The sequence below is a fragment of the Hakea prostrata genome, chromosome 7 (assembly GCF_041222555.1).
Source record: "Hakea prostrata isolate BN-2017 chromosome 7, UWA_Hpros_2, whole genome shotgun sequence".
Classification (NCBI taxonomy): Eukaryota; Viridiplantae; Streptophyta; class Magnoliopsida; order Proteales; family Proteaceae; genus Hakea; species Hakea prostrata.
Genome location: NC_142606.1, coordinates 10,800,733 through 10,824,497, shown reverse-complemented (window position 1 = coordinate 10,824,497; position 23,765 = coordinate 10,800,733). Strand labels below are relative to the sequence as shown.

General features: G+C 36.5%; 4 protein-coding genes across 8 annotated transcripts; 1 reads left to right on the top strand and 3 right to left on the bottom strand.

Annotated features, from left to right (window-relative positions):
• Window positions 1-173: 173 nt before the first annotated feature.
• LOC149009699 (nicotinamidase 1-like) lies at window positions 174-2,932 on the top strand. Its single transcript, XM_089162261.1, has 5 exons — window positions 174-389; window positions 904-1,087; window positions 1,191-1,324; window positions 1,471-1,656; window positions 2,549-2,932. Exons 1-5 carry the CDS (start codon window positions 249-251, stop codon window positions 2,639-2,641), a joined length of 738 nt encoding a protein of 245 aa, XP_089018387.1. The 5' UTR covers window positions 174-248; the 3' UTR covers window positions 2,642-2,932.
• Window positions 2,933-3,711: 779 nt separating this feature from the next.
• Window positions 3,712-7,490, bottom strand: LOC149009698 (immune-associated nucleotide-binding protein 9-like). Of its 3 annotated transcripts, none has more exons than XM_089164208.1 (6): window positions 6,919-7,490; window positions 5,800-6,024; window positions 5,103-5,377; window positions 4,696-4,848; window positions 4,292-4,423; window positions 3,712-3,955 (listed from the first exon to the last, which is right to left on the bottom strand). In XM_089164208.1, exons 2-6 carry the CDS (start codon window positions 6,002-6,004, stop codon window positions 3,785-3,787), a joined length of 936 nt encoding a protein of 311 aa, XP_089020334.1. In that variant the 5' UTR covers window positions 6,005-6,024; window positions 6,919-7,490; the 3' UTR covers window positions 3,712-3,784. The 3 variants fall into 3 exon arrangements, with proteins under 3 accessions (XP_089020334.1, XP_089020337.1, XP_089020335.1); XM_089164211.1 differs by having other exon boundaries at window positions 4,292-4,417; XM_089164209.1 differs by lacking the exon at window positions 6,919-7,490 and having other exon boundaries at window positions 5,800-6,911.
• Window positions 7,491-8,752: 1,262 nt separating this feature from the next.
• On the bottom strand, window positions 8,753-12,029 carry LOC149009697 (immune-associated nucleotide-binding protein 9-like). Its single transcript, XM_089162371.1, has 6 exons — window positions 11,305-12,029; window positions 10,929-11,141; window positions 10,423-10,727; window positions 9,823-10,020; window positions 9,615-9,746; window positions 8,753-9,473 (listed from the first exon to the last, which is right to left on the bottom strand). The coding sequence occupies exons 2-6, from the start codon at window positions 11,119-11,121 to the stop codon at window positions 8,817-8,819; spliced, it is 1,485 nt and encodes a 494-aa protein (XP_089018497.1). The 5' UTR covers window positions 11,122-11,141; window positions 11,305-12,029; the 3' UTR covers window positions 8,753-8,816.
• Window positions 12,030-14,125: 2,096 nt separating this feature from the next.
• LOC149009696 (P-loop containing nucleoside triphosphate hydrolases superfamily protein) lies at window positions 14,126-20,392 on the bottom strand. Of its 3 annotated transcripts, none has more exons than XM_089163224.1 (6): window positions 20,337-20,392; window positions 19,322-19,573; window positions 18,652-18,926; window positions 16,510-16,674; window positions 15,890-16,021; window positions 14,126-15,177 (listed from the first exon to the last, which is right to left on the bottom strand). In XM_089163224.1, exons 2-6 carry the CDS (start codon window positions 19,551-19,553, stop codon window positions 14,965-14,967), a joined length of 1,017 nt encoding a protein of 338 aa, XP_089019350.1. In that variant the 5' UTR covers window positions 19,554-19,573; window positions 20,337-20,392; the 3' UTR covers window positions 14,126-14,964. The 3 variants fall into 3 exon arrangements, with proteins under 3 accessions (XP_089019350.1, XP_089019351.1, XP_089019349.1); XM_089163225.1 differs by lacking the exon at window positions 20,337-20,392 and adding an exon at window positions 19,786-20,060; XM_089163223.1 differs by having other exon boundaries at window positions 14,131-15,177; window positions 20,205-20,379.
• Window positions 20,393-23,765: the final 3,373 nt, after the last annotated feature.

Here is a 23,765-nt window from a genome sequence, read left to right as displayed (position 1 = left end):
ATTGACCCAAATCGATGAAACTGGTCCGAACTTCATCGGAATAGCGAATCCATTAGAACAAAACCGAACCGAATATATAAAAACCAAATGGAATATTTCGAGTGAAAGTGAAATGAGATTTATCAAGTTTGATTTTGTCCTTATACGACTATAGCAAAATGGAGACTCTTGGGTCGTTTCACAATTCTTATTTCTTTTCCATCTTTTTGTGATCGACTGTGGTGTAAAACCGACTTGGGCTTTTAGAGATGGGGTTGCAGACGCTTGATCTGTTGAAGAACGAGCTACCCCTTAAGCAAGAATCTTTGGTTTTGTCTGAGGAAGTTGTCACTGGTCTTGTTCTGGTTGATGTCATCAATGGCTTCTGTACTGTTGGAGCTGGGGATCTGGTGAGCTTACTTTCCTCTGTTTTTTGGGTTTCTATGATTACCCTGTTTAGTTTTTACTGAGATGGTACTGGGTTTGGTAACTCTGATTCTGTTAAATTCTGTTCTTTAAACTTGATTACTTCCGTATGGCTCATCTGGGTTCTTACTGCTGGTTATGATGATGTGTTTGTTGGGTTTTGGTCCTTTTCCTTTTCTTTTGGATACTTGTAAAGTTGTAATTTAGCTTCAGATGTACTTCAAGTCCCTCTTCCAGTTAATAAAATCTCTTTAATCATTTGTTTCAAAGCTCTTCTAATCAGCTCTTCTAATCATTTAAGCTGGCTGGAGGACAAAGTCTTGTTGGTTTTGCACACTGTTCTAAGTTTTGTCGTCTGCTTTCAGAAGGGATTTCCGTAATTGGAAAAAAAAAAGTTAATTAAATAAAGAAACAGTTTCCAGACCCAATTGCCCAACTTTTTGTTTCTCATTGCAATTTCTTAGACTTTGTTTCTGGACCATGCATGACTTTTGACAGGCTCCAAAAGAGCCCAATAAACAAATATCTGGAATGCTAGAGGAGGCTGTGAAGCTGGCCAGAGTGTTCTGTGAAAAGAAATGGCCTGTAATGGCTTTTCTTGATTCACATCATCCAGATAAACCTGAGCTTCCCTACCCTTCTCACTGTTTAATTGGATCCGAAGAATCGAATTTGGTTCCAGGTACAGTTCCTTCTTTTCTCTACTTCAGGTATGGTGTCCTTCTCTAAGCATGGAGGAATAATCATTATGCCCTTATGATATTTGTCTTTACTTTGATTTCCAGCATTACAATGGCTGGAAAAGGAACCTAATGTAACAATTAGGCGCAAAGATTGCATGGATGGGTTTATTGGTTCGATAGAGAAAGATGGCTCAAATGTCTTCATAGATTGGGTGGGAAGCAATAAGATCAATGCTGTAAGTATTAATAACTTTCCAACAGGAGTTTCACATGCAAATATTTGATGATAATTTAATTACTTGAATAGTCTTGTATTATTTTCATAATATTAAGTTACCAAAGAAGCATCTTCTGGCTGCTAACTTATATTGGAACTGTGTAGATCCTGGTGATAGGCATATGCACAGATATCTGTGTTTTCGATTTCGTGGCTTCCACATTATCTGCAAGAAATCATGGTTTACTTCCTTCTCTCAAGGATGTGGTGGTGTACTCTCGTGCCTGTGCCACATTTAATTGTCCAATTCAGGTTGGAGAAAACAGCAAAGAAGTTGTGGATTATCCACAGGTAATCTCCATTGAAAAACTCCCCCACTCTGTATTTAAAGATATACCTTAGCACAAATTCATACATTGAATGTTTTGGTCAGTTTCAAATGAAGTTTAGTTTTCTTGCCTCCCAATCTGAAGTGTTGGACGCTTTTGTTTCTTTAGTGGGATGCCAGGGATGTTCCTCTGCTTCTTTTTCTTCTGGGAGAATTGGGGAAAAGGAAAGGAGAGGGTGGTTAGTCAATTGTCACTTTGTTGGAGATCCAGTTCATGCTCAATTGGGATTGGATTTTACTATTATCCAACTAATTTGGATCTTCAAATATATGATCTTTTGTTTCCTGGGCACTTCAAAATTTTCATTCTTGAGTCATTCCATTTTTGAAGGACAATCTCTAAATTGTTGAGAACTATGTGGAGCAAAGGGTGGAATATTGGGGCTCATATGTAGAGAATCCTGGTATGCTGCATTCTATTCTGAAATCCAGAAGACTTCAATCATTGTTTTATGTATTAGGAGTAAAGCAGCAGTAATGTGTACTTTGCGAAGAACACATCAGTAATGCAGCAGTAAATATGTGTATTTTCTTGGGTCAACAGCCAAAAAATGGTAGAGGAGGGGATTTGTATGTAAAATCCAAGATATCCCTAGGGACTAGAAATCATGCTGTGGTAGCTTCATGTGCCTATGCCTGATGTTCCATGGCCCTTCATTGAAACTCTTTGAACACTCAATTACTCAAAAACTTCTGAAACATCATCCCGAGGATTTGAAGATTTTGCTTCCCTTTTTGGTGTAGAGATATTCAAAAATCCAATATTTCTAAGAATAAGTATGTAATAACAGTATAAGGAAGCTGCACTGGCTTCATTCTAACTTAATTATAAAATTGTCATCTGTGACAATGCAGGAGTTAATGCATCATGTTGGCCTATTCATGGCTAAGGGAAGGGGAGCCAAGGTAGTGCAAGAAGTTACTTTCGGTCCACAGGTGGAGAAGTGATCAGCCATTGACGGCTAAACAATGCTGCTATACCATGTAAAGGTGATAGTTGGGATGCTTGTCGTAAATAGGCTTGAAATGCTAGTGTACTTGAATCTTCAGAAGATAATGGCTATTTAAGAAGGGGTTGATTATCAAAGTCATGAAGTTTCCTGTGAAATATACTGGGGTGGCTTGTTTAGGAAATGAAGAATGCTTGAGTAGTTGTTTGTCTTGCTTTATATGTGAAACCAGTAGTATCTCCACTGTTTTGTTAAGAACTTAAGATATACGTGTACCTTGTGCCTTACAAATCTATATGGTTAAGAACTTAAGATATATGCCTGATAGACATATTGAAAATACGTATATTAAACAGATGATTTTTTTTTAAACATGAGTTTTTTTAGAACATAAGCATATTTCAAAGCAATTAACAATTTCTATAAAAAAATTTAAGATTCCTAACTTAAAGGCTGAAGGGACCAAAATACTCCATGATTTATTTAATATATATAATATGACTACGATTACCTTCAATACCTTATTATTAACAACCGTACTTTGAAGACTCTACCTTGGCTTATGAATCTCTCTTTCGTTCCTCTTTCCTATTTTAGGGTGCCATTGTCGACTTGCAATAATAGGGAGAGGTTGAAATCTATGACCCCTCCGGATTAGTGCCTCAACAAAGGAGGCTGCCAACACCATGCTTGAAAAACATCATTTGGTTTATGGCAGCTTATAAAACCTTCATTAAAAAGGGTCATCCATCAGCGAAAAATATTAATTTTGAGATGAAACCATAAAGGCAAAACTTTTTTTTCCTTTCCCTTTTCTAGGTAACAAAAAGGGGATAAACTTGAAATGTGATTTTTCCAACATTTATGGGACCCCAAGGTGCTCAAAGTCCAGAGGCTTCACCTCAAATTGTCACTAACTTAACAATTCAACTTTTTCTGATTAAAAGTCCGGTTTACCATATCCAACAAGTATCAAATATAATATCCCAATAAAGGGGGGAGAAAAAGAGAGAACGATCTACTGATTAATTCTAGTAAATCCATTATAAATAAATGCCTTCAAAAAAAAAAAAAAACTATAAAATACCATCCCAGTCAGTGTGGGGAGCAGTCTGTAGGAAAATGTACCTAGCACAACCAATCAAAGGATGACACATTTACCCTTGTCAGCATCCACCAATTTCTCTATCAATATCTCTCTCAATGTCTCTCTCAGCTGACGAATCTCACAATTTGCCTTCACCCTGGCAGCTTGCTCTTTTGCCAGTTGTTGCTCAAGCCCCTTGATGGTCTTCCTGAATTTTGAATCAACCTAGACAACAGCACAAGAAGGGTGATTGAATTGCCCACCAGCACTAAACCAATGAATCTTGTACAATCAAACCTTAAAAAGCTAGATGTCTAAGGTTATCTTATCCAGGCTCAGGTGATTAAGCTGGAGTAGCAGGATTCATTTTCTATCAATTTTGCTTCACTAAGATAATCTTAAAAAGCTAGACGTTCCCTTTAAATTTCAGTTCATACTTTTTGAGTCAAGCCCGCTATTCTATCATTGATTATTAACAGTAATGGAGTAAAAAGTTTAACATGATACAAAATTAAATATAATCTACAAATAGAATTTACAGGTAAAACGACCAAAGCATACCATCTCAGTTATTCGCTGATATTGCACCTCAGATGACTTGTTAATGTGCTCCTTCAGTTCCAAACTTTCATCTTTGGAGTTGCCTTCTAAGGATCCAACCTCGTGTTGCTGATCCAATTCCTTAGCCTGTTCCTGTCAAATATATAGGGCATTCATCATTAAATCACGGTAATAAAACCCTTGATGTGGCCATAGAGGATGGGTCGCCCACATGGCACACAAACTTTGCTCCATGTGGATAGAAGATGAGACGACCAACCACTGGACAGTAAGAACTTGTCTGGATTAGCAACAAATTAAATTTCAGACTAATTAAATCCCTTCTTATGCGGCCAACGAGTACCCTATAAGAGAAAATTTGAATAAGCTAGAAGAAAGTAGGGAAACTTAGGGAGTTTACCCACCAATAACTGATCAGAAAATGGATTTCCACCATTCACTGCAATGACTATGTCTACCAGGGAGAGTAGTTGTTGGACCTGTTGAAGTCGCTTAGTTTCATCCTTTGTTTTGTTATCAAAAAGAACAACACGATTCCTACATAAGCGGAGAATTTCCTGTATACATGTAAAACAGCATGATATTAAATGCAAATCACTATATATGTTCATGTGAACAAAGTTAAGGCAATATTTGCAATGTAAGGGATGATTTTATGAATATCTAAAGGGCAGCAAGAGACACAAAAGTGGGGAAAGATTATATGTCAAATAGTAAATGCTGCCAAAGTCTATTATCTATTAGTAGTGACAACATTAACAACTAAGAAAAGCTAAACAGATGTTTACGGCAAAGAAAGGTTGTTGCAGACCTGAAAAGTATCAGGAAAGTCCCGAATAAGATATTCTTCAAATATATCATCATCATCAAAATCATCCCCACCAGTGAAAACTATAACCATGTAGTCAGTAATTTTCTTTCCAAAGAAAGACTGCAAGCTACGAAGTGCAGCTTCTTCTTCTGTTGAGAAACGGTTTCTGACTGAGAAAACAACTATAATTGCATGAATTCCATCTTTGGATAAGCCAACACAATTCACAATCTCCTTGCAGATAATGTCTTTTGTAACAGAAAAATCAAATAGTCCTGCAATGGAAGATCATTAATTCAATAATATAATATATAAAAAGAAAGAAAGAAAATCTATAAAACCAGAAAAATATTGAAAGCATAGTAATGCAACAAAAATACAGGAATCTCATGATTTAAAAAAAATTACGTCTTAACAAGGATTTGTAATTAATTACTATTATATTCGACATATCTGAATGAGGGTAGGGAAGAAAAATTACATCAGGGATCAAATCATTGACCAACATACATAAGAATGTCCTGAAGACAAATTCAAGGAATTATGGACATGAAGGTGCTTCTATATAGCTCTCAGTATTAACAGGTTGGGCATATAAAAAATCAGCATCTTTGTAAAATCAGGGGGGGAAAAGAAGCAGAAAGCATCAAGAAGTGCTTGTAAATAATAACTGTTTTTAGCCAACAAAAATACACACCAGGAGTGTCAATAACATTGATAACTTTGCCATCATTCATTATGGTTGTTTGCAGTTCACAAGTGCTTGTAACTCCAAAAGGACTTCTAATCGACCTGAAAACCTTCTTCCCGAGGATGCTATTGCCTGTTGCACTTTTTCCATTGCCGGTACGTCCAACTAAAACAATTGTTCTAACAATTTCATCTGTCCGAGTTAAAACCATTTTTTCAAATGTAGTATTATCTGCGACAACAAAGAAAAATTATATTCACATATAAACATGAAAAGGCCAATTCCTACATATTTAACATTAAACACTTCTCCAAGGGGGGAGTTAAATAAATAACCTAAAACAACTTGGACTAGGTTTTTCCTATTGCTCATTCAAAACTGGAAAGGGAAAGAAGGGAAAAAAAACAACCTGCACCGTTCACCTTTCAACAAAATGAGATACCAACTATCTATCATTCATAGGTAATGGGCACTGGTCCTCCATAATTTAGTAAATTGGCAATTGAATCAAATCACATATGCATCATGAATTAGGAAAGGACCACTTCCTTTGGAGATTTAACAATATGCAGGTGTCCAAGCATCCCACAGTGATCAAAGGAGAGATACTAAAGACCTAAGAACCACCTTCCTTAATCAACCATACTAATTGATTCACAACAATCGGATTCACGACCTTACTGGAAGATTGAAAGGTATTTCATCAACTCTTAAAAATACAAACTGTAACATCGAAGTTAGAAGGAAAACAAAAAGAACATAATGCAGCAATTGAAATCAGTCTCTAAACTCTACATAAGTATTTCATTGATTACAAACTTTTAGCGATGCAGTGTTGACAATACTTTTTTTTGGGGGGTAAACAGTGTTAACTATACTCATGGAATTGTCAATTGATCTCCAACAGATGCCGTACCCAGCTTTAGAGCACAAAACCACACACACTCGATAAGGAACAATAACGATTTGGCGAGCAGAAAAAATTGGACACTTACCAAAAGCAATCAAACATGTCAAAATGTAGCTCTTACATAAAAGAATTCTTTAGCAGATCAATTCAATGCAACGTAGATAGACTTTACAATTCAAACTTAGAAACTAAGGAATTGGGATCAAAAAACTTACCTGAGAATAGGGTCTTCTGCTTCTAAGTAAGAGACCTTGGGACTTAGTAAGCCGGTAAGATTTGAAACTTGAAATTTGAAATGATTAAAAAGGAAGAGAGTAACCCTAGATTTTCTTCCCTCTTAATCACTGCAAATTTTACATCCTCTTCTCTAAATCCTCTCAGAAATGGTTCTGCGAGTTCCAAGACAATAACGTTCCATCTCCAGGGCTTTAATGATGCCCTAGTTTCAAGTTTTCGTTTCTCTTCCCCATACGGAAGAGGGCTCTTCTTCTTCGCTGCATTCCAACAAGTCTCTTCACCTCCCCTTCTCGCTGGCACTCTGCACGTTCCCTCCTCCTCGTAATAATGGCGTTTTAGCTTCGGTTTTCTCATTTTCAACACCTGTAGTTCGCGGATTGCTGGTATTTCATCTCATATGACTAATCTTTGTGCATAATGGTTTGCTCTGCTACATTTTTCTCCAAAACCCCTAGAGTTTCTGGCCTTCGCCACTTGGTATATACACATGACTGTTGCATTTCCGTTTTTGGAATGTTGGTGGGAAGCTTATCAGTGGACTCTCATAGAGTTTCAGAACAATTTTTTCTTTTTTTCTTTTTTTCTTTTTCCGGAAGCCGAAGAGTTTATAAATAATTGAGGGGTATTATGGTCATTTTACTCGTACAGGTATGGGAACACGGTTAAAATGGAAATATTAAAAAATTTATAACAAATTATATATTGTCCTCTAGTGGAGTTTAAACTCTGGATTGCATGCTCTTTAAATTATAAATTATAGTATTATAGATTCTCAATATTACAAGTTGCATAACAAAAACATATATATATTACAAGTTGCACACTTTTATTCAAGATTTATACTAAGTCATGAGAAAAATGACGATATTGCACTTATTAGAATCAAATAGCATAATTACCCCTATTTAAACAATACCATATCCAATCCTTATGTAGATGAAATGACTCTCGCTTCATCCATTTTCTACTTACACCTTGAAAACGGTTGTGAAATATATGCAGATGGTCTATTTAGGACATGAAGAAAGCTTGATTGTTCTTGCTGTGTTCCCGTCTATTTGGGATGAGACTGACTAGGCTAAGTAGCTTCATTATTTTGTATTAGAAGGCCTAAGGCGAATATTTTTCATGAACTAACAACAAATTTTTGTTTTTTAGGTAAGTAATAGTATAATAGAGAATTGCCATTTTTTATTTTTTATGTAGAAAAGGGTATATAAATTAACGCGTGACCCATGCAAGGCATCCAGATTACAAAGATCAAGAAACCCAGGATCTAACAAAGGCCAAAGATCCAGCATGCTACGAACACAGCATTACCAGCAAGGAAGTCTGCTACAGCATTATACTCCCTTTTAACATGAAAAAAATAATTATTTTGAAGCCTAGAGGTAAGATTCACCACATCCCAGACTAAATTTAGAATGTCCACTGGAATCAGCTCCCTCTTGGTCACAAATTTGATCACTTCTGCCGAATCTGATTCCACCAAGACATTACAAATGCCTTGAGACTATATGATAAGGCAGACTCATCATAGTGCAATAGAGAGTTGCCATTTTTACCTTAATATTGGGAGACTTCTTTATTATCTATATGATAAGGCAGTCTCAACATAGGAGCAAGACCCTTGAGACTCTGCGTGCAAAGGTCAACTAGAGTGTACAAATAAATGGAGGAGCTAACTCTTAACAATACTAAAAAAGAAGAACTCTTCCGGAGGTGAATTTTTGAGAAGGATAAATATTAGGATTCAGTATTCAATTCATAGTGCAATACTCAAACAGATTATAATATAAATCACTGCTGTTCCAAGAAAAATAATATTGCCATCCATTACTACTGTTGAATTACAAATGCTGCAATGTCTAATCAATCATAGAATGCTACACTTGTGTTGATTGCGAAGTTCGGCATTCTGTTTAATGGCTTCTTCCAATTTCTCTCTCAGAAAATGAATTTCATCCTGCATCTTGGCTTCTGCTTGTTCCAATCTCTCTCTCATCTCACGCATTTCATCAGTCTCCCTATTGGCTAATGCTGCTTGCAATCTCTCCCTCAGCTCATTAATTTCAATCTCCCTCTTAGCTTCTGCTTCTTGCAATTTCTCTCTCATCTCACGAATTTCATCACCCTCACTGTTGGCTTCAGCTTCTTCCAATCTCTGTCTAATCTCACAAATTTCAACATTCTTACTATCCGCTTCTGCCTCTTGCAATTGCTGTCCCAACTCACGAATTTCAGCATGCCTCTTGGCTTCTGCTTCTTGTAATCCCTTTCTCATCTCACGAATTTCATCAGTATCCCTCATGGCTTCCGCTTCTTGCAATCTCTCTCTAAGCTCACGAATGTTATTCACCATTTGGGCTTCTTGCAATCTCTGTTTCTGCTCACGATTTTGAGTCCCTATTTTGGCTTCCTGCAATCTCTCTTTCAGGTCACGAATTTCATCATCTGACTTCAGCCTAGCTGCTTGCTCTTCGGCCAACTGTTGCTCAAGCCTCTTGTTAGTCTCCCAGAGCTTTGACTCAACCTAGACAACATATAAGAAGCGTGACTGAATTGCCCACCAGCAGAAAACCAATCAATCATATTAACAGTAAAGGTTTACACAATACAATATTAAAAATATAATCTACATAAGGAATTTAGAGGTAAGAGGAACAAAAAATACCATCTCAGTCATTCGCTGATATTGCTCCTCATATGACTTATTAATGTACTCCTTCAGTTCCAACACTCCATTTTTGGAGTCTTCTTCTGAGGACCCAAACTCCTGTTGTTGACGCAACTCCCTGGCCCGTTCCTGTCAAATAAACAGAAAAAATTTGTCTGGATTAAAAAAAAAATCTGGCATGCATTTCCAAGTATGTTCACAAACACTTTGAACCTAGTAGAAAATAGGGAAACTGAGGGAGTTCACTCACCATTAACTCATCAGAATATGGATGTCCACCATTGTCTGCAATGACCAAGTCTACAAAGAAGAATAACCGTTTGACCTGTTCAGTTCGTTTAGTTTCATTCTTTGTTCTGTTATCAAAAAGTACAACTCGATTCCTACATAAGCGGCAAATTTCCTGTATAAAACAACATAATATTAAATGCAAATTACTGATTGTTCCCGTCAAGAAAGTCAGCTAAATATTTGGAATGTTGGGGAATACTTTTATGAATATCTCCTGGAGATATAAAGTGGAGAAATATATTATCTAAAACAGTAATGCTGCTAAGTTAAGTTTCAATTTTCAGTTTACAAAATGTACTTATTTCATTGCAGTTAAATCTAAGGTAGCTTCTAGATTCACTTTGTCACTAGTTTTGTTTTGTTCTCTAAAATAGGAATTCATTTGAAAATGCATATCCAAGATCAGATGCTGGATAATTGGCACCTAGTAAGTCTACCACTCTATGAATACATCAAATATCTAAAAGATTCAAAATGAAGACAAAGAAAGGTTGTTTAAAACATGACACTTGACCTGAAAAGTCTCAGGAAATCCTTGACTCAGATAATCTTTAAATGCCTCTCGGCTCTTATCTTCACTCTCATGACTGTCTTCCTCATCGAATTCGTCACCACCAGTAAAAACTATAATCATGTAGTCAGTAATTCTCTCTCCAAAAAATGACTGCAACTTACGAATTGCAGCTACTTCTTCTGTTGAAAAACGGTTTCTGATTGAGAAAACTATCATAATCGCATGAATTCCATCTTTGACTAGGTTAACACAATTCACAATCTCCTTGCAGATGATGTCTGGAGAAACAGAAGAATCATATAGTCCTGCAATGGAAGATCATTAGTTTACTAATAAAACATATAAAAATAAGGAAAGAAAGAAATCTATAAAAACCAGAATTTACAACAAGTAGGATAAAAAAATGCAACAAAGATACAAGACGACCATGAATTTTTTTTAAAAAAAAAAACATCATCAAGTGCTTGTAACTTGTAAGTGATAACTATTCAGCAAAAAATACACACCAGGAGTGTCAATGACATTGATGACCTGGCCATTCGTTATAGTTGTTTGCAGTTCACAAGTGCGTGTAACTCCAGCAGGATTTGTCTTCGACACAAAGGCCTTCTTTCCGAGAATGCTATTGCCTGTTGCACTTTTTCCATTGCCAGTTTTTCCAACTAAAACAATGGTTCTGACATCATTACTTCCACCCATTCTTTCAAATATGGAATTTTCTGTGACAACAAAGAAAAATTATGTTAACAACAATGGCGTATAGAAGCATGGAAATGTACAACGTAAAGAAAGAGAATACTATAGGAGATCCACTTCAATCCAATGCAGAGAGACTTTTCGGTTGAAACTCAGAAACTAAGGAATTGAAAACTGAAAACTTACTTTAGAACTTGAGGATGGGAAAGAGTAGTTGCTGGGGCTATTGTAGAGTCTTTCTTCTCTTCTGATTCTAAGGGACCTTGGGGCTTAGTAGGCTGGCCGCTGGCGAGATGCGAGATATGAAATGATTAAAAAGGAAGAGGAGAGTAACCCTCGATTTCTTCCTCTTGATCACTGCAAATCTCTCATAAATTTCTATCCTAGTTCCAAGATAATCTCCGCTGTCGGCGACTTCTAGATGATGGAATTGGTGTTTCATCTGCAGGGCTTTAATATGATGCCCTCCCTCCCCTAGTTTCAAGTTTTCGTTTCGCTTCCCCAAATCCCCATACGCGTGAGGGTTCTTCTTCTTCTTCTTCGCTTCATTCCAATAAGTCTCTTCACCTTCCCTTCTCGCTGGAACTCGGTACGTTCCCTCCCTCCAGTAATTATTATGGCGAATTAGCTTCGGTTTTCTCATTTTCGACACCTGTAGTTCGCGGATTGCTGGTATTTCGTGTTATCTGACTGATTTTTTGTGCATGATGGCCTCCTCTGCTACAATTTTTTCTCCAAAAACCTAGTTCGATTTCAAATTTGGTTTACTCTCCAATTTGTTGATGATCGGGGCTATAACCATAAGAAGGGATTAAATGTCAAACTGGATTTGATTCGCTAGCAATACCAGATAGGATTTGCAAGATTTTGATCTTCACTGTTAGCGGCAGGTGCTGCACGCCTTGTGTGTTGTGACTGGTTTGCCAAGTATTGAGCCGGTCTTGAATTTTTTTAGTAGTTGTATAAATGTGGTTTAACGTTGAAAATAGAACTTAAATGAATGAGTATTATAGTAATTTCAGTCATTAGAAAAAATTATTTGAATTCAAACGGATAATTGTATACCGTAGTCCGTAGCTAACGGTCTTTCCAGGTAATTGTGGAAGAGTCTTGGTAAAGTTTTAATTAAAACGGAAGGGGATCCGAATTTTTACAAAGGAGAAGTGCTAAATTACTAAATTACCAAGTACAAATACAATCAAGACAATCATAGAATGGCACCCCATGCCACTTTCAGCTTGCTTGTGAAGACCGTCCATCTCCTTCTTGGCTCTTTTTGGGTACTTGTGCTTTTTTAATACTAAAAATGAAATGTCGTTCGTGAGAGTCGAACCCATAACCTCTCCATTGGGAAGGATGGATGTTTACCACTTTCAGCTTGCTTGCAAAGATCATTCGTCTCCCTCTTGGCTCTTTCCAAACCCTCTCACAACTTACAAGTCTCATTGTTTGATTTATGCTAAGCAGCTTCTGCTATATTCTTGGCCTTCAGCCTAGCTCCTCGCACTTCTGCTAAATTTTGCTCAACCTTCTCGGTAGTCTCCCTGAGCTTTGACTTCAACCTACACAACAGTAAAACAAGGAGGGTGACTGGATTGCCCAACAGCAGTAAACCAATCAATCATGTGCAATCAAACCTTCTTGATAACTTGGTATATCCTAGGACATGCAAAGAGCATATATTTTCACAAGAAACTCAAAGCAATATTGTTTTAACTTACAAGGTCTCGAATTCTCATCCCACACTATTATATTTAGTCTCTTATGATAATGTTGGATCAAACTGGAATAACACAATTATATCCAATCACTACCAATTCTAAACATGGAGGGAGTCTTTATCTTGTTTTGACTTTGGAGGGGTGTGTTGTTCAATATTTTTTTTGTTTGGCAAATTACATATGGACCCCTTGTGTTTGCAATCAGTTACATTTCTACTACTCCAAAAAAAATAATCAAATACATATGGGATATGGTTAAATAGTTTATAGTTTTCAATTCTTAACAACGTCTCCATTAATTGGGATATGGTTAAGTCATAAATGTGATGTTTGTGTGTGTGATTCTGGAGTACTTGTATACAACCTAACATTGGAAATTGAAATTGCTCTAGATGAAAACAGTTTTGGTCGCTCTTAGCAAAAACAAAAAATGGAGGAGGCGCCCTAAATATCAATATATGATAATATACGTGTAGAGTGAATATTGACCATAAATATAAGGGAGGCCATGTGAAAGGCTTGACATAGGATCTACCCATATCCGCCAGAGATTGCCCATGTCAAGCCTTTGTAAGTGAGAAAATATGATATCTTGAACAGGTTGAGTAAAGAGGATCTCCAATCTCCACCAGCAAACCAAAGAGGCTGAATTGTTGTTTGTTGTACTTTATATGTAAAACTAGTGGTACCTTTCACTCTTTTGTTTCTAAGAGATCGTTTTGGCCTGGGGCAATACATTGTTCCTAAACTCCCAAGACCCAACAATTTTTTTTGTTAAGGTAATAATGCAAAGGAAGCCCAATGTACTTGCAGGGACCCAGAAAGGCGCAACAGGGGGGCCCCGGCGGGCAAGGAGCAACTGCACAACAAGGAAACCTAAACAGGGGAGGGACAGGGCCAGCCCACAGGCAGGCGCGCGAGTACAAAGGCCACTAGAATAAGCGGCAAAATAAATATTATATATATGATATTGCAATCTTAATCAGTGTAGCAGCTAGTCTCCAGGAAAATGTACTTAGCTCAAACACATGAAATGTGCCATTAGTCATAGAATTCCATAATTACTTACCCCTTTCACCTTGCTTGCAAAGTTCCTCGGTCTCCCTAGCTCTTGGCTCTTTCAAAACTTTTCCTGGTCTTACCTATTTCATCATTTGCTTTATGTTGGTTGAACTAACACAAATAAAGATATGAGGGCATAATTATATTATATATTATAATTTTCAAAAGTATAAATAAAGATATATGAATAATTTCACTTCTTTTTATTTTAGTTGAAGGTAATATGATCATTTCTTCTTTGATATTAACACCCTTAGCGTAAAATTTTTTGTTTTATGTTGAACAGCTTGGAAAACTTCCAGATACCACTTTCATCATACTAGCGAAATTCCTGTCTGGCTGTCTCCCTCTTGGCTCTTTCCAAACTGTCCCTCACTAATGAATTTCATCATTTGCTTTATGCTGAACAGCTTATGAAACCTTGGTTAAAAATAGGTCATTCCAAGTGCTGCACGGAAAATTTTAAGCTTGCAATGATCCCTAATGTGCCTAAAATTCAAATGTGGTTTCTTAATATTCTTGGGACCCTGTTCAAATTGTCCAAAGGAAACAATTCTCTTTGATGATTAAAAGCCGGTTCAGTATATCTAAGAAGTATCAAATTCAACCCCCCCTTTAAGCGCAGAGGTTCAAACCCATAACCTCTCCGCCTCTTTGGTCGTACTGCCTCTACAAAGGAGGCTGCCACCACTGTGCTAGAAGCACATCTACAATCAATCCCATTTAGTTGGAGTGTTGGAAATCATCCACCACTGTGCCGATTTTGGCAGTACTTGTACGGCCTAAGGTTTGGGAATTGGGAGTTTTCTCTAGAAGACACCAGTTGGTCACTCTCAACCCAAACACATATATGGAGAAGGCAACTCTTCCCAGTATTAGAAAGAGTACTCATCCAAGTGGTGAAATTTTGAGAAGGATAAATATTAGGATTCAGTATACACTTCATGGTGTAGAACACTCAAAATAACATATATGTACAAAGAATATTGCCATCTCAATCAGCATAGCAGGTAGTCTCCAAGAAAATGTACCTAGTTCGAATACACACGCAATAGGCAACCAATCATAGAATGGCACATCTACCACTTTCAGCTTGCTTGCGAAGTTCATCGGTCTCCCTCTGGGCTCTTTCCAAACTCTCCCTCAGCTTACGAATTTCATCATTTGATTTATGTTGAGCAGTTTCTGCAATCTGCTCAGCCTTCAGCCTAGCTGCTTGCTCTTCTGCCAATTGTTGCTCAAGCCTCTTGGTAGTCTCCCTGAGCTTTGACTCAACCTAGACAACAGTATAAGAAGTGTGACCAGGTTGCCCACCAGCACAAAACCAATCAATCATGTGCAATCAAACATTCTTGATCACTTAGTGTATCCTAGGCCACGCAAAGAATATATTTTTTCACAAGAAGTTTAAAGCACTTTTGTTTAACTTACAAGGTCTCAAATTCTCATCTCCCCCCCCCCCCCCCACACACACGCCCACACCCACAGCATCTTCCGAAAAGACCAAAAAAAAAAAAAAGAGTGACACCCAACGTCATGTACCAACACTCCCAGAAATCGAACCCCTATGCAACACCTAGTAATGGAAACCAAAGAAAAACAAAAATTTAGTTCCTTGGTGGATAGGTAGTCCAACAACATTGTACTATTGTAGTTGGTGACTGGTGGAACTCCACATCAACTAACCTTAGCTACAAAAAATTGACCATGTAATCAATACTTCAACACCTAAGGCTTTTTAATACATGTATCTCATCCAGGCTCAGGTGAGTTGAAAGTATAGAGTCTTTTATGATGGTATCTGATCAAACTGAAAAAACAGAATTTCATTTTATATTAATTTTGCTTCACTAACCTAATTTTAAAAGCAAAAAATGCTTCTTCAATTTATCCTTGATTATAAACAGTAATGGTGTAAAAGGTTTACACGATACAATATTAAATGTAATCTACGAAGAGAATCTACAGGTAAAAGGATCAAAGCATACCATCTCAGTTATTCGCTGGAGTTGCTCCTCATATGACTTATTAATGTGCTCCTTCAGATGCAACATTTCATTTTTGGAATATCCCTCTAAGGACCCAACCTCCTGCTGTTGACGCAACTTCCTAGCCCCTTCCTGTCAAATAAACAGGGTGGTCATCATCAAATCATGGTAGAAAAAGAAGAAGAAAAAAAAACCTTGATGTGGCCCATAGAGGATCGGTTCTCCACATGGCCCACAAACTTTGCGCCATGTGGATAGAAGATGTGACTTAACTGACTACTCCAATTATTGGACAGAAAGAACTTGTCTGGATTAGCAGGAGTCAAATTCCAGAGCCTAATTCAATTAAATACATTCCCAAATATGTTCACTGCACATCTCTCGTTGTGCATAACTGTATCAATATTTTTCAACTAGGAAATTCCAGTAGACTAGATCTTGAAATATGAGCAAAGTGGCGTCAAAGTCTACTGGCCACAAAATTTGAACTCCAACTGTGGTGCCACATAACAGCTATTTAAGACCATGAGGGAAGCCTTATTATGTGGCCAAGGAGTACCGAATGACAACAAAGTTGAATAAGCTCCAAGAAAATAGGGAAAGTGAGGGAGTTTCTTCACCTTCAATTCAGCAAAGAACTCATCCGAATATGGCTGTCCACCATTCTCTGCAATGACCATGTTTACGAGGGAGAATAATTGTTGGACCTGTTGAACTCGCTTACCTTCATCCTTTGTCTTGTTATCAAAAAGTACAACTCGATTCCGACATGAGTGGAGAATTTCCTGTATCCATATCAACCAACCTAACATTAAATGCAAATCACTTTATTCAGGCTTAGTTTTTTTCAATTTTAAGATTTCCCTGTGAAATTTTCAGAACTTAGAAATGAAACTTTTGTATCAATTACCCAAGATCATTCCATATTCAGTTAATTCCTTTACTTTGAATCCAAATCCCTTAGGTTTGAAAAGTAAAGCAGATATTACATTAAAACATATCATAACTAAGAAAATTTACTTTTCAGTTCAAAAATTCTCCTCCCTTTAATTCCCCTGCAACAAAAAGTACCCTCCACGAAAATTAAATGCAACTTAGCTTTGTTCAGGCCTCCTTTATTTCAACATAAAATTTCCCTTGAAAATATTACTTCATTAAAATGTTACTACACTGAAAAAGAAAGTATTAATTCTCAATATGATTTGCCACTTTTTACATCAAAACGAACAGCAGATATTCTTCTTTGATAATAAGAATTTCCTCAGTTTGTTCTACATGGAGCCTTAATAAAAAGCAAATCTGTGTCTCTGAAGTGCAAACTAATCATTCAGCACTTCTAGATTTTTAGTACATAGAGACATTTCTATGTCTTTCTTATAAAAAAGCAAATCAATATGAGGCACCTCTAACATATCAACTAGTATGGATGACATATGATGCATCAGTACTAGCAGCACTGTTCCATCACACCCAAAGACGAGCCACAACATCATATTAATTTGTTGTGGGTTGGCATGCAAATAAGAAATGCAACATTCTCAGGCAACAAATAATCAACAGCCCATAATGCACTATCACTTAAAAAGAATTAGTTGCAAAATTATCAGTAACCCCATGGATGACAAGGCACTCTTTAGTATGTTTTATGCAGATGCATAAGATATGACTACAGTTGCTCTTTATTTAGTTAACTGATTAATCTCAATAGTTACTTTATTGAGTAGTAAATATAAATCTTGGGGAGCCAGCATGACTTGCTAAACAATGCGACTCCAAAAGACTGACATAGGTCACAAGTCCATGTGTAGCCACAGGAACAAACCCAACACCAGCCCAGTATTCAACTGCTGTGGCCATTGAGAGGCAGCCTGGTCTGATGATCCATGTATTCATTGGTTCAATGAATCATCACATAAAGCAGCCCAAGCCAGATTGCATGGAGATACTCCAGCTTATATTTGCAACCTTGCATATGAATAGATGTAAATCGAAACACGAAGAAGAAGAAGAGACCAAAGCATTGCTCTCGTGAACCAAGTCGGCCAATATTTGCAATGTTGTCAATGATTTTCAAAATATCTCATGGGTCCATTGGAGAAATAAAGTGCAGAAAGATTCTATCTCAAACCGTAATGCTGCCAAAGTCTGGTTTCTATTTTCAGTTTTAGAAAATGTACTTATTTCAGTTTTGATAACAATACAATTCTATATAAAAAATGAGCTGCCAGATAGATTTCCATTTTCTAGAGAGAGTAGTTATCTCTACGTAACAGATAATAAACTATAAAAACCAACATATCTTTACAAAAGAAGCATAGGTAGTAGTGCAACAGTTCAGTTTTTTGTGATCAAGTAGCCACGGGCTCAAGTCCAGAAACAGCAGTAAGGCTGCAATGCTGCATATATTATGACCCTCCCAGACCCCACAATGGAAGCAGCCTCATGCACAGGGTACACCCTTTTTGACACTTACAAATAAAGCATAGATGGGAAATGAAAGAAAAGTTATCAGTATACTTATAACCTTCCCCAAAAGAAAGGGAGCAGAGAGAAAGCTATTGAAGTGCCTAATATTATCAACTAAAACAATCCAGTTTAAAAGATTCAACACCAATATTTGAGTGAGTTGGTTAGAAATCATTAATACCAAATGAATGAACATGTGAAAACTTTGTTAAGGGATTCAGTAGTGACAACATTAACTCAGAAAACAAAACAGAAGTTCAGGGCCAAGAAAGATTGTTGAAGACATGATACTTGACCTGAAAAGTCTCAGGAAAGTCCCGACTCAGATAATCTTCAAATGTCTCATCTTCATCAAATTCATCCCCACCAGTAAAAACAATAATCATGAAGTCAGTAATCTTATCTCCAAAGAAAGACTGCAAGCTACGAATTGCAGCTTCTTCCTCTTTTGAGAAACGGTTTCTGACTGAGAAAACAACTATAATTGCATGAATTCCATCTTTGGCTAGGTTAACGCAATTCACAATCTCCTTGCCAATGAAGTCTGATGCAACAGAAAAATCAAATAGTCCTGCAAGGAAAGATCAATTGTTTATCTATAAAAACTTCTTTTAAAGAAAATAAAAAAAAAAATCTATAAAACCATAAATTTATAATAAGCACCAATATTAAGGGCATAGAAATGCAACAAAAATACAAGACTCCCATGAATTTTTAGAAAATATTATCTTTAATAAGGATTTCTGTCATTAATTATGATTATATTCTACATACTTGAATGAGAGACCAAATCATTGTCCTACACGGCTACACACACAGAAAAGTCTTGAAGGCAAATTCAAAGAATAATGACCAGGAGGTCCTTCCATATAGTTCTCAGCATAAACAGGTTGGGAGTATAAAAATAAAAATAAAAGCATCAACAATTGCTTGTAAGTGATAACCATTCAGCCAAAAAATACACACCAGGAGTGTCAATGACATTGATGACTTGTCCATCATTCATTATAGTTCTTTGCAGTTCACAAGTGCTTGTAACTCCAGCAGGATTTCTCATTGACTTAAACGCCTTCCTTCCCAGGATGCTATTGCCTGTTGCACTTTTTCCATTGCCAGTACGTCCAACTAAAACAATGGTTCTAACATCATTAGAGTAACCGGTCAACTCCCAACCATCATCCATCAGACTTCCACCCATTGTTTCAAATATAGAATTATCTGCGACAACGAAGAAAAATTATATTAACAGAAATAACATGTAACCATGAAAATACCACTTTCTACATATTTCACATGGTAACACTCAGCTAAAACTTCTACAGAAAAATCCCAAACACTCGCCTAAAACCACTTCCACTAGGTTTACATATTACTAATTCAGAATTGGAAAGGAAAAAGAAGAAAAGAAAAAAAAACCGCAAAACAAAAACCTGCACCGATAACCTTTCACCAAAATGAAGGACACCAGTCCAGCATCCTTAATCAACCATAACCCCCGATGCAAGCACAAAATCCACCAACTAATTCATTCACAACCATCCAATTCAACACCCTACTCGCAAAATTGGAAGGTATTTCAAGTCTTAGAACTACAAATCATAACATCGGAATTGAAAGGAAAACAAAAATAACCTAATGTTGCAATTAAAATCAGTCTCTTTACTGATCATCAGTATTTCATTGATTGCTAACTTTTTGCGATACAGTTTTGTTTATATTCATGAAATTGTCAACTGATCTCCAACAGATGTCACACCCACCATAACAGGACAAAACCTCTCCCACCCAATAAGGAACAATCACGGTTTCTCGAGCATGAAAAACAAAAAAAGAAAGAATCAACACTTACCAACAGCAATCAAACTTGTCAAAATGTACTAGTTGCGGAACAGAAATCTTTAGCAGATCCAATTCAATCGAACGCAAAGAGACTTCTTCAGTTGAAACTTAGAAACTAAGTAATTGAGATCAGATTACTTACTTGAGAAATTGAGGACGGGAAAGAATAGCTGCTGGCTATTGTAGGGTCTTCTGCTTTTGAGTAAAAAAATAGTTTTTTTGGGGGGAAATTTTCAGCGCCGCCCCTGAGTACTTCAATTTTTCAATCAGACCCTATAAGTTGATAATACATTAAATACAATCCATTTGTTGTGAGAAAATTATAATTAAATATTATGTAAGCAAGATAAATATTTTAAACAGATAAGAATATTTTTAAACATAAATTCCACGCTCGTATTTAAAATTTTAAACTTCAGATGCAATAATGATATTAAAATAGAAAAATAAAAATTAATTGTTTGAATAATAGGAGGTTTGTTTTACAAATTGAATAACTTAAAAGGTGGTGTTGAAAATTTTTCTTTTGCTTTTACCCTTTTTTGACTAAGTTGACTTAGGCCGCTTCTTAATTGAATAATGTCACTTACCTCCCCTATTACGTAGTAAAAGTATCAAACCCCCTCTTAGTTACGAAGTCAACAAACTCATTACCTCTTTGAATAAGAGGTATTGGTTTTTGCAAATTGAACACATATTTGATGATAAACCATCAACAAGAAGACACAGGCTTTTCTTATTGACGGATCTTCATGTAATACATGCCCTAATCCGCTCACCTATATTTCTCATGTTCACTCACAAATTCTTTTGGGTTGCCTTGATTTGAATGCTAATTTTTTACCCTTAATTCAAAATAAATACATATAAATGCTACTACTCTAGTTAGTAAGTGTACCTCAATTAAAACATCATATATTCAAACCCTATGTTGAAATTATTACCCACAAAAAAAAAAAAAAAAAAAAAACAACCTACTTTGAAATTAATGTATTGTCATAACTAAGTGAGACTAAGTGTATAAATAATAGGAGGTCAGTTTGACAAATTGAATAACTCATAAAGTGATGTTGAAAAATTATCTTTTGGTTTTACCCCTCTCTCTTTCTCTTTCTTTCTTTCTTTTTTATTTATTTATTTTGTTATGAAGTAGGAAGTAGATATCATTTATCTTTTCCCTTTAAAAGTTGACTAAATCGACTTAAACCGCTTATTAGTTGAATGATGTCACTTATCTCCCCTATTACCTAATAAATATATCAAACCCCCTCTTAGTTTGAGAGTCAACGAATTCGTTACCTCTTTGGTAACAAGTAACTGTTTTTGCCAATTGAGCAATCATATGATGATAAACCATCAACAAGAAGACACAGGATTTTTTTATTGACGAATCTTCATGTAATATATGCCCTAATCACGGTTCCTAAATCGCCGACACAGGGCGATTTTTCGCCATGTCGCGGGGGGCGACATGAAACCCCCCCAGCGACACCAATTTTACCAAAAGTCGGCAACGGCGATATATCGCCGGCGATATAACGGTCGAGATTTTACCAAAATGTATGGTAACATCATCTCCAACGAGGTCTCCGCCGAGGAACCGGCCGGTGTATTATGCGAAGCCCATCTAGAGATTTGCACGATGGAGAGAAGACGAATGGTTCTATTCATTCAATGCTAGTGATTAGCCCCATGGGTTCACCTCCTCATTCCCACTCATCCGTTGGTCGCCATTCCAGAGAGTCTTCCACAAGTCGCTTCTCTGGTTTTCTCAAGCCAAGCTTCGGCAAAGTTTTATCCACTGAAGTTGGCCGTGGAGGTCATCGGAAAAGTCAAAAGCATTGGAAAGAACCCTTCGATGCAATCGATGAGGAAGGTCTCCTTGATGATGATGGCAACGAAAAGGGTTTTTGTCGTCAAAACCCTAAAAAAAGGAAACAAAACAAATTTATTCTTAGACAGGAAGACACTTGTTTCTTTCTTTTTCAGTTCTTTAAAGCTCCTCGTCTCTAACTTGCTTATGTGATTTCTACTTCCCTGTATCATATTTTGAAGATATGGTTTCATTGGCATTCTCTATTGCCTCCCCGCTTTGTTTCCTGGCAGTATCATAACCTCCCTTGGCTTTCTCTTTATCCCACTTCAATTGCTCCTCCGCAGTCTCTGCCGCCTTCTATGCTTTCTCATAAGCCACATCCTTTGCATGTTTCACCATCTCTGAAATTGTCTCTGCTCCTTCTCTTGTTTTCTCATAAGCCAAGCTTCGGCAAAGTTTTATCCACTGAAGCTGGCCGTGGAGGCCATCGGAAAAGTCAAAAGCATTGGAAAGAACCCTTCGATGCAATCGAAGAGGAAGGTCTTCTTGATGATGACGGCAATGAAAATGGTTTTTGTCGTCGATATTATCTCATTTTGTTGACATCGATTTTACCAAAATGTCTAGCGACATGTCGCTCCATGTTGCCCGAATCGCCGTGTCACCACGGTCCAACACAGCGACATAGAGCAATATGTTGGACCTTGGCCCTAATCCACTCGCCTATATTTATCATGTTTGCTCTGACAAAATTTTGTGTTGCCTCGATTCAAATGTTAATTTTTTACCCTTAAATTAAAACAAATACATAAAAATGTTGCTATCTCCAATTAGTAAGTGTATGTCAATCAAAACATCATATATTCAAACCCTATGTTGAAATTATTACCCAAACCAAAAAATAAAATAAAAGTGAACAAATTATAAAAAAATAAAGCTATGCTCGTAGAGTTGGACCCCCTACCTCGAATTATGCTTATTTCATATGTCTTCATTACATGGTAGGAGTAGGGATCCATCTTTGAGCATTGAGCATTGATAAAGCATATCATAAGTGTGCCTCCCTTATGAGTATGACATGATATGGTATGAGAGAAGCACAATTATGTATTTATTAGGATAGAGATATCCAAACCCTGCTGAGTAGAATAAAGAAACATGCACATTTACATTAAGATAAGATTTTTATTTTATTTTATAAAACATGATTTGACATTATGTTCACACTAATGTCGTGAATAAATAGTTATTATTGTAGATCTGGACAAAAATGACTCCCTAAAGATAGAAACTCCAACATATTAATATCCCCATCTCCGAGCTTAATAAAACCCCTTTGTACAAAAAATATATATATAGAAACCTCTCGTTTAAACTTTAGACATTGATTATAAACAAAAAAGGCTGCAAAACGGTCATTATATAATCCTAAGTTTAAATTTCATCTCACCAAACTTGAATTGACCAATTTCTCAGTGTAAAGACAAACATTTAAATATTTAAGAGAAGGAGAGTGAAATTGTCATACTAATATTAAATTCTGCAACTTTGATCACCAGTATTAAAATCATATACACTAATTAAAAAAAAATATTTGAAAATTGAGAAGTAAGAGACCCATTAGACAAACAATGCGTCATCACTGTATTTGTATCTTTTAGAGTTTTATTTTCTGTTATTTTCTATTATTGGCTACCAAACATAGCCCAAAAGGAAAATATATTGGATATTTATTAATTTTCTTTTTGGCAAGAA

What these genes read in the sequence shown, in the direction of transcription:
- LOC149009699 (XM_089162261.1), top strand. Translation starts at nt 249, where the DNA reads ATGGGGTTGCAGACGCTTGATCTGTTGAAGAACGAGCTACCCCTTAAG. An exon ending in CTGTTGGAGCTGGGGATCTG is followed by an intron (nt 390 to 903) that starts GTGAGCTTACTT and finishes GACTTTTGACAG; the next exon opens with GCTCCAAAAGAGCCCAATAA. An exon ending in AAGTTGTGGATTATCCACAG is followed by an intron (nt 1,657 to 2,548) that starts GTAATCTCCATT and finishes GTGACAATGCAG; the next exon opens with GAGTTAATGCATCATGTTGG.
- LOC149009698 (XM_089164208.1), bottom strand. Translation starts at nt 6,004, where the DNA reads ATGGTTTTAACTCGGACAGATGAAATTGTTAGAACAATTGTTTTAGTT. An exon ending in ACTTTCCTGATACTTTTCAG is followed by an intron (nt 4,849 to 5,102) that starts GTCTGCAACAAC and finishes ACATGTATACAG; the next exon opens with GAAATTCTCCGCTTATGTAG. An exon ending in ATCAGCGAATAACTGAGATG is followed by an intron (nt 3,956 to 4,291) that starts GTATGCTTTGGT and finishes GCTGTTGTCTAG; the next exon opens with GTTGATTCAAAATTCAGGAA.
- LOC149009697 (XM_089162371.1), bottom strand. Translation starts at nt 11,121, where the DNA reads ATGGGTGGAAGTAATGATGTCAGAACCATTGTTTTAGTTGGAAAAACT. An exon ending in GATTTCCTGAGACTTTTCAG is followed by an intron (nt 10,021 to 10,422) that starts GTCAAGTGTCAT and finishes TGTTTTATACAG; the next exon opens with GAAATTTGCCGCTTATGTAG. An exon ending in ATTTTCTACTAGGTTCAAAG is followed by an intron (nt 9,747 to 9,822) that starts TGTTTGTGAACA and finishes TTTATTTGACAG; the next exon opens with GAACGGGCCAGGGAGTTGCG.
- LOC149009696 (XM_089163224.1), bottom strand. Translation starts at nt 19,553, where the DNA reads ATGGGTGGAAGTCTGATGGATGATGGTTGGGAGTTGACCGGTTACTCT. An exon ending in AGTTCTTTGCTGAATTGAAG is followed by an intron (nt 16,022 to 16,509) that starts GTGAAGAAACTC and finishes TTTATTTGACAG; the next exon opens with GAAGGGGCTAGGAAGTTGCG. An exon ending in TCCAGCGAATAACTGAGATG is followed by an intron (nt 15,178 to 15,889) that starts GTATGCTTTGAT and finishes ACTGTTGTCTAG; the next exon opens with GTTGAGTCAAAGCTCAGGGA.